Source organism: Mesocricetus auratus, unplaced genomic scaffold, assembly GCF_017639785.1.
Source record: "Mesocricetus auratus isolate SY011 unplaced genomic scaffold, BCM_Maur_2.0 Super-Scaffold_100025, whole genome shotgun sequence".
Classification (NCBI taxonomy): domain Eukaryota; kingdom Metazoa; phylum Chordata; class Mammalia; order Rodentia; family Cricetidae; genus Mesocricetus; species Mesocricetus auratus.
Window position 1 is genome coordinate 20,103,659 of NW_024429206.1, and position 8,693 is coordinate 20,112,351.

The 8,693-nt window shown below is 47.4% G+C and overlaps 1 protein-coding gene across 2 annotated transcripts; it reads left to right on the plus strand.

Moving 5' to 3' along the window:
- The first annotated feature begins 615 nt into the window (after window positions 1-615).
- Window positions 616-3,881, plus strand: Mrps17 (mitochondrial ribosomal protein S17). 2 transcript variants are annotated; one of them, XM_005080443.4, is made up of 3 exons: window positions 633-752; window positions 2,153-2,292; window positions 3,211-3,881. In XM_005080443.4, the coding sequence occupies exons 2-3, from the start codon at window positions 2,170-2,172 to the stop codon at window positions 3,475-3,477; spliced, it is 390 nt and encodes a 129-aa protein (XP_005080500.1). In that variant the 5' UTR covers window positions 633-752; window positions 2,153-2,169; the 3' UTR covers window positions 3,478-3,881. The 2 variants fall into 2 exon arrangements, with proteins under 2 accessions (XP_040587405.1, XP_005080500.1); XM_040731471.1 differs by lacking the exon at window positions 2,153-2,292 and having other exon boundaries at window positions 616-752.
- The last annotated feature ends 4,812 nt before the right edge of the window (window positions 3,882-8,693 follow it).

Here is an 8,693-nt window from a genome sequence, read left to right on the forward strand (position 1 = left end):
ATATACATTGGTGTTTTGCCTGCATGTGAGGCTGTCAGATCCCCTGGAACTGGAGTTACAGGTACAGTGTGAGCTGTCTGCCCATGTGGGTTCTCTGGAAGAACAGCCAGTGCTCTTAACCACTAAACCATCTCCCTGGTCCTATAGTTTTAGGTTAATTTTATTTTTCAAGTCTTCCTACACCAGTTGCTAAGATAGCTCACAAGTTAAGATTGTACATATTTAGCCGGGCGTTGGTGGCGCACGCCTTTAATCCCACCACTCGGGAGGCAGAGACAGGCGGATCTCTGTGAGTTCGAGACCAGCCTAGTCTACAGAGCTAGTTCCAGGACAGAGGCAAGACAAGAGAGAGGCAGACAGAGAGAGAGACAGACACAGAGAGAGTGGGAGAGAGTTAAGCTTCTATGTCTGACGAATACAAGGTCCTGTGATTTGACGGCAAGTCCCATCGATTTCTAGACAATCAGAAGAGCAGGAAACAAAATGGGATAGGAAAAGGCAGGAACTTCTTGCGCACCCATCGCAGTGCCTATAGGGAAAAGTATAAACAGGACACTCCTAACCCAGCAGACTTCCGCCCGAGGTGCTGATTCAAATAGACTGGGCGGGGTCTCTTGCCTTTAGCCCCGCCCAAAACATAGGCCTGGCGCCTTGAGCAAAGGGTGGTCCGGGGCGGGGCTAGCGCGCCGTGTGACGGCATCACGCTGCGCCCCATGCTCCGCCGGCCTTGGTCCCAGTGGCAGAATCCGGAGGTGAGCGAGGGTTCCAGGTCTGGGTTTGGAAGGTCAGCAGTGCTACGTCTCCCGCAGTCTCCCCTAGACGCGGTGGTTTCGGTAGCCGCTGATCCCAGAGTCTCTCCGAGTCAAAGTCTCCTGCCCGGCAGAGGACCTGCAGTGCTTAGCCGGGCTGTGAGCGCTTGTGTGTACGGTAGCAGGCTTGTAATGGCTGTAATAAAGTCAATCCGCGGGGTTAAATGGGTGCTGTGGCCTCGAGAGCGGACCCCTTTAACAGCAAGGAATAAACCCCGCAGACTCGGGAGGTGAACGCTTCAAACAGCATCGTTTTATTAGAAATAGAAACTCCCAAAGCAGGTGGGCCGGTCCCAAGAAAGGGCACCGTTCAAGTGGCAAGGACAAGGTGTTTGTAAATGGTTACAGATCAAAGAAAACGATCGTGGGTAAAGGGTAAATAAGATGACTTAGCTTCTGGTGGTCCGTGAGGCACCTGTAAGTAGAGGAACTTTGATCTGCAGAGAATTTCTGACCTGCAGCAGGGGAGTTTTCCACATGGTTGGCTTGGAGACTCACTGGGGCGGTTCCCTGAACTACCTATTTACCCTCTGTCTCCTGCCTCATTTGCAGAGAGGGACTCCAGTGTGACAAGTGTATTTATGTGACTGCACACTCTTAAAATTCCTCCTAGTACTTTGTGAGCAAGCCATGTTGTCCCTAACTTTCCGAATGGGGAATCTGAGTTAGTGAGATTCATTTACTGCTTTGTAAACACTTTCAAGACAAGGCCTGTGTGAATCTCTGACCTGGCTATTCAGAAAGACAGCAAAAATGATTTCTGAACATGAGCATTGCTCCTGACAGAATTCACTTGATTAGCCAGGCAGTAGTGGCATATGTCTTTAATCCCAGTACTCAAGAGGCAGAGGCAGGTGGGTCTCTGTGAATTCCAGGCCAACCTGGTCTACGGAGCTAGTTCCAGGACTGCCAGGGCTACACAAAGAAACCCTGTCTACAAACAAAAAAGTCCACTTTGTAAGTGCTTGCCATCAGAATGTTAAAAGTTTAAATGGAGTGTTGTGGCACCAGCCTCTACGTAATTTCAGCAGATCCCCTGGAACTAACTGGTCTTACAAAAGTTTTGAGCCACTATGTGGGTCGTGGGCGCTGGGAACTAAACCCAGGTCCTCTGAAAGAAGCTTAGCTACCTGGCCATCTCTCCAGTCCAACTCGGGGGAGGCCAGTGTAGGAGGATGTCCCAGTTCAAAGTCAGCCTGGGCTACAGTGGAGAGGTGGACTTCTTGGGAAAGAGATAGGGCCATTGGCTTGTCAGATGGAGAGGGAGGAAGGGGCAAGACTGTCCCAGCAGTTTAATCCCAGCACTCCACAGGGTTAAGCTTGAATTTCTTTGTTAATTTTAGGTGCTCAGAGACACACAATGTCAATAGTCCGTTCACCTGTCCATGCCAAATGGGTGGTGGGGAAGGTGATTGGTACAGCCATGGTAAAGACCGCTAAAGTAAGAGCGACCAGACTTGTTTTGGATCCCTACTTGCTAAAGGTAAGGATCAACACCTGTTTTAAGTGGCATCCATAAGTTACTAGGGTCAGAGCAGAAAAACGTTTGCCTGTTGATAAAAGGTGAGTTGAACCTCTTCGGCTGTCTAGACACTGCTGGACTGTATAACCTGGTTCAGAGGAGGGTTTCAGGAACACCCAGTTCACTTACGTTCACTCCATAGTCATTTACTGGACAAAACAACGTGGGAACAGGGAACAAGACACTTTATTCTTTCCTCCCAGGTTGCCATAAGAGAAGGTCTCAGTAAAGAAACATTTGAGCTGACCCTCCAGTAAGATTTTCTTCCTGGACCAGATAACAAAATGTTATTCTAACTATGATGAATAGTTTGTGGTGGTTCTTGGGGAGTGGGGGAGACTTTTCAAAGATAGGGATTCTCTGTGTAGCCCTGGCTATTTTGGAACTCATTCTGTAGACCAGGCTGGCCTCGAACTCACAGAGATCCACCTGCCTCTGCCTCCCGAGTGCTGGGATTAAAGGCATGCACCACCACCGAACATCCTTATTTTAATGTTTGTCTTAGTAACTTTAGAGCATCCGTTTGTGACGGAAAGAAACCGAACTTGGAAGTGGTTCAGTGACTCACGCAGCTAGTGGAAAAAGTGTGTGACTGGTGTGGAGCCCTGCGTGGGAGGTCAGTGTAGAGACAGACAGATAATCATTGATTTAGAGCCAGCTCGATTAAAGGGCTGTCCTCATAGCTCAGAAATGTCTCTGGGAAAGGAAAGTCATTGCCAGTTTCCAAAAAGTAAGCGGCTAATTGTACTAGAAGCTTCCAGAAGTATTTCCTTCCATTGCCAAGCCCTGCCTGGTTTTCTGTGCATTGTTTCTTCATGTTCTCTGTGCGCCCCCGGAGTACAGATGGGGCTTACTGATCTGTGCCTCTCCTCCTGACAGTACTTCAACAAGCGGAAGACCTACTTTGCCCACGATGCCCTTCAGCAGTGCTGCGTCGGGGACATTGTGCTCCTCAAGGCTCTGCCCGCTGCACGATCAAAGCATGTGAAACACGAACTGGCCGAGATCATTTTCAAAGTGGGCCGAGTTATCGACCCAATCACAGGAAAGCCCTGTGCGGGAACCGACTACCTAGAGAGTCCACTCACTTCAGAAACCACTAACCTGAGCAAAACTCTGGAAGAACTCAAGATCTCTTCCACCTAGGGAAGAAGGAGCCAGAGGGATTTCTGTCTATATGTCTCCTCTCTGACTCTCATTACTGACTGTCCGGTTTCCCTTGTGACATTAACGCAGCAGTAAAAGTAAATGAAGCCAAGAGCTTACGGTGTTCCATAAAGGTCTATGCCATGTTTCTGATTCTCTGCACTGAACATGCTTCCAGACTACACTGTATGTCTGAGTATGCTGCATTGCTTTGTAAGCTCGCTGTCCCAGAACCTGTGTTTTGTTTTGTTTGTTTGTTTGTTTTGCCCTGCAGTACCTTTTTTTTTTTTTTTGAAAGAAGAAAACCTTTTGATAGAACACATAGGATGTCAGGCCCCATCCCCCTGCTGTCACTATAGTTTCTACTCCGAATTTTTGCAAAAAAAAAAAACTGTTATTCCTTACTCTGGTCCTTGTCTCTATCTATGTCTTAGTCTACCTTATTTAAAGAATAAACTCAAAACACAGGGGATTGCTGGGTATAGTGGTGCACATGTCCCTTGAAGCTAGTGGCTCTGTGGGTTCAAAGTCAAACTGGTCTACATAATGGATTCCAGGAGAGCCAGGGCTACATAGACCCTGTCTCAAACAGAACAGAATGACAGAGCACACAGGATCCTAAACAGTCCACCTCCACCCTGTATTCATTAAACTAGGACGCCAACCCCTGGCCCCAACGTGTAACGGCACTTACTTTTCCTCCCAAGGCAATGCCCTGTCAAAGCAAAAAGAAACACAAGCTGGGCAGTTGTGACATACACCTTTAATCCCAGTACCCAGGAGGCAGAAGCAGCTGGATTTGAGTCCAAGGCCAGCCTGGTCTACAGAGTTGGTTTCCAGGACAGCTAGGGCTACACAGAAACTGTCTCAAAAAACAAAAACTAGCAACAACAACAACAAATCAGGTAAACAATTAGTTGCAGCACTTTCATTCTTTGAGGATTTGTTTTGTTTGAGAATGGGGCTCACATTTTAACCCAGGTTGGCCTCGGAATCAGTCAGAGCCTCCTCCTTGTCAGTTCTCTGAGTGCTGAGATTATAGGTGTGAGCCACCATGCCCAGGAAGATGCAGGACTCTATGTGCATTTGAAGTGGAGGTTTCTGAGTTGTTCTTTATCATTGTGATAACTGACACACACACACAATCATATGTGCTATGACTTAAGATTATTTTTTTAAGATTATGTGTGCAGTGTTCTTCCTGCATGTATGCCTGCACACCAGAAGAGGGCACCAGATCTCATTACAGATGGTTGTGAGTCACCATGTGGTTGCTGGGAATTGAACTCAGGACCTCTGGGAGAGCAGGCAATGCTCTTAACTGCTGAACCATCTCTCCAGCCCAGATTTTTTGTTTTGTTTTGTTTTTTGTTTTACGAGACAGGGTTTCTCTGTATTGTTTTGGAGGCTGTCGGACCAGCCCAGCCTCGAACTCACAGAGATCTGCCTGCCTCTGCCTCCTGAGTGCTGGAATTAACAGATTTCTTTTTAATTGCAGAAGCTTTGACCTCTGAATTTCAGTTTTCTAAGACCTAGAAAGAGACTTCAGCTAATATGTATGATATATGTGTGTTTCTTGTTTGATTTGTTATTGTTTGGAGATAGTGTCTCAGTTTAGAGCCTAGATGTGCCTTAAATTTAGTCATCCTTCAAGCCGCTGGGTAGCTGGAATGACTACATAGCTGTATGCCACCAAGCCTAGCTTACTGGAGGTATGAGTGATAAGCACAGCCATGAGTCATCGGGCTCACAAAGTGGGAAGATGCATAGGTACCCTTATGACAAGCAGGACCCATGGAGGCTAAGTGGTGAGAGACCAAATAACTTGGAGAGATGGGGCAGTGCTGGCACTAAAATTTGAAGTCTGCAGAATAGTAAATAAAGGTATGAAAAGGACATTTCAAACAGGAAGAAGTGTAAAGTCCTAAGTAAAAACATGACCAATGAGGCTGGAGAGATGATTCAGTGGTTAGGAACACTGGCTGCTTTTGCAAAGGACCTGGGGTCAGTTCACAACCACCTGTATCACACAACTAAAAACGGCTAGGTCCAATTCCCGAGGATCTGGCGCCCTCTCCTGGCCTCTGTGAGCACTGCATGCATATGGCACACAGGCATACATGCAAACTCATGTATTGATCTTTATTTTTTTAAACAAAACTAGGAGTTCTTAGAAGAGAGTTGTTGGGACATTTTGAACATAGGTAGATATCAGAGAAATAGGATAATGGATATTTAAGGTTTTCAAAGAAAACCTTATTTATTTGCATCATTGTAGGAAACAGAATAAGAAGAAGGGCTAAGAAACTGACTTTAAAAAACTAATCCTTCCGGGCAGTGGTGGAGCACACCTTTAATCCCAGCACTCGGAGACAGAGGCGGGCAGATCTCTGAGTTACAGGACAGCCAGGGCTACAGAGAAACCCTGTCTGGGGGGGAAGGGAGTAGTTGGGAGGACACAGGACTGATCCTAAAACCTAAACCTTGTACAGAGGTGAGATGGCTTATGTTCATAAGGAAAACTCTAGCTTGGTGCCAGGATAGAACCCTCAGGCAAGATTGCTGTCAAACAGCCTAAGAATGGGGTTCTTACAGGAGAGTTCTGGTGCTTGTGAGAAAACTCCAAGAAAATGAGACAAGGGTCTTATGACTTCAGTTTCTTCAAGACACAAAACTGTCCTTGGAATGTGCTTTTGGGCCCTTCCCAGGTGTAGGGGACAGCTGAGTTTAATCCAGATTAGTCGCTATTGCTTGCTGCTGTGATTATAAGTCTCTGTGGGGAAACCTGTTTTTGTCATGTGTGACTTGTCCTTGTGATTGTACGCTTCACTTGTATGACTCTTCTTAGTTCTAAGTTGGCTATTACATGAGACTTCAGTCGGCCTCATTTTTAAGCCCATTCTTCCAAGTTCAACCACCTCAAGAACTGTTAAAAAAAATGACCACAAATCTGAGGCCAGACTGGGTTACACAACAAGACCCTAATCCAAATAACTTAAGAAATTGAGGATCTGTGTAAAGCACAGGGCTCTCCCGCTCTTAAGGAGGCCCTGCCCCAGCAAGACTCATATCTGCCTGCCACAGTTGAGGCTACAGTCGTATAAAACGCCCTCAGCCTTCTCCCCACTCAAAGGAACAAGTGCCTCTCCCAGTGTGAATCAGCCCCCACCACTCCTAAGACATGCCCTGTCCTCGATGCTTCTTGCTGTATTAACACGTTCAAATTCTGCTTCTTAAAAAACCGCAGCCATGAGGCTGGGGAGATGGCTGCGTGGTTAAAAGCACCGGTTGCTCTTCCAGAGGACCCGAGTTCAATTCCCAGCACCCACATGGCAGCTCACAACTGTCTATGCTCTAGTTCCGGGAATCCAACACAGATGTAAATGCAGGTGAAACACCAACATACATAAAATGAAAACAGAAAAAGAAAACTTCACCCTTTGAGCTTCAAGATTGCAGGTTGTAGAGAACTAGTCCCCACCCCGCCCCTTGCCCAGAGCCATGAAGGCTGCCACTGGACAGTAACTTCCTCTTGGCCCCCAAGGCCTGGCCCCAGCCCCTGGAGGTGGCTGAGACCCAGGCTGTTCTTTGTTTCTTGTTCCTTTGGCTCTGGCTCTGGTTTTGCCTACTCCGGTCTTGCTGAAGTTTTCATGGTTATACCTGTAGCTCTTGTATTATCCTTATGGAGTATGTTCCCCCATCACAGTGGTTCTCAACCTTCCTAACACTGCCACCCGGTATGCAATACAGCTCCTCGTGTTGTGGTGACCCCAACCACAAAATTGTTTCCGTTGCTACTTCATGACTGTCATTTTGCTACTGCTGTGAATCGTAATGTAAATACCTGATAGGCAGATGGTCTCAGGCGACCCCTGTAAAAGGGGTTTGACCACCAAAGGGGTCACGACCCACAGGCTGAAAGCTACTGCTCTATACCGTGTTCACCCAGAGTCAGGCATTTTACGCTGCCCCTGCTTTCATGGACGGGATCTTTCCATTAGTAAGGAACCGTCCCTTCTGCTCCTCCAAGAACTTTCTTGACCCATCCACCACTGTACCCCCATTATTTCATTACTCCCCCTTCCATGCTGACTTCCCAGCCTGTGAAACTCTCCATTTTAATTCTTTTTTTTCTTGGGGGGGGCATTGCACTGGTCTAATGACGTCACTAGACAGGGACTATGCACGGTCCGCACCCACCGGATGCTGAAATGAATAGATAGTCCCCAGACTACAAGAGCTTGGGTATCCGTCCATCCTGAGTGCATGGATATCTGTTCACCCAGAGTGTATTTAGAAAGCATTATTTCTAAGTCGGGCGGTGATGGCACAAGGCTTTAATCCCAGCACTCCGGAGGCAGAAGTAGGCAGATCTCTGTGAGTTCGAGGACAGCCTGGTCTACAGAGTGAGTGCCAGGACATTCAGGGCTACACAGAAAAAACACCAATCTCAAAAAAACCAAACCAAAATAAAATGTTATAGCTGCATGTGGTAATATCCACACCTCTAACCTCAGCATTTGGAAGACTGAATCAGGAGTTGTTTTTTGTTTGTTTGTTTGTTTTTTCGAGACAGGGTTTCTCTGTACTGTTTTCAAGCCTGTCCTGGAACTCGCTTTGTAGACCAGGCTGGCCTCGAACTCACAGAGATCCACCTGCCTCTGCCTCCCGAGTGCTGGGATTAAAGGCGTGCGCCACCAACGCCCGGCCTGAATCAGGAGTTTTGCTGCAAGTCTGAGGTCAGCCTGGGCTACATAACAAATTTCTGGCCAGCCTAGACTACAGTATGAAACCCTGTCTAAAAAGAGGGTGGGGGTGAAAGAGCTAACGGTCCATGTTTATGATCCCAGCTCTTGAGCGTCAGGGTCAAGAGGATCGGGAATTGAAGCTCATCCTCAGCTATGAAGTTTGGAGGCAGTCTGAACTACTTGAGACTCGGTCTAAAAGAAAATCCCCCAAACTAAAAAGACTTGCCTGTAGTGCACAATGCCCTGAGTTCCACCTCCAGCACTGTGTAAAGCGAGCATAGTGGTATGCGCTTCTATAATCCCAGCACTTAGGACGTGGAGGCAGGGAGCGTTAAGGTCATCCCCTACAGCACGACCCCGAAGCCAGCCTGAGCTACAAGATACCCTGTCTCAAACAAACCACAAAAAATGCAAAATAACAGCCAGCCATGAGAGATCAAGCCAGTAATTCCAGCATGGGGGTGGGCT

Excerpts from the sequence above, each read along its gene's own strand:
- Mrps17 (XM_005080443.4), top strand. The coding sequence starts at position 2,170 with ATGTCAATAGTCCGTTCACCTGTCCATGCCAAATGGGTGGTGGGGAAG. Across the intron at positions 2,293-3,210 it reads TGGATCCCTACTTGCTAAAG|TACTTCAACAAGCGGAAGAC; the intron begins GTAAGGATCAAC and ends TCCTCCTGACAG.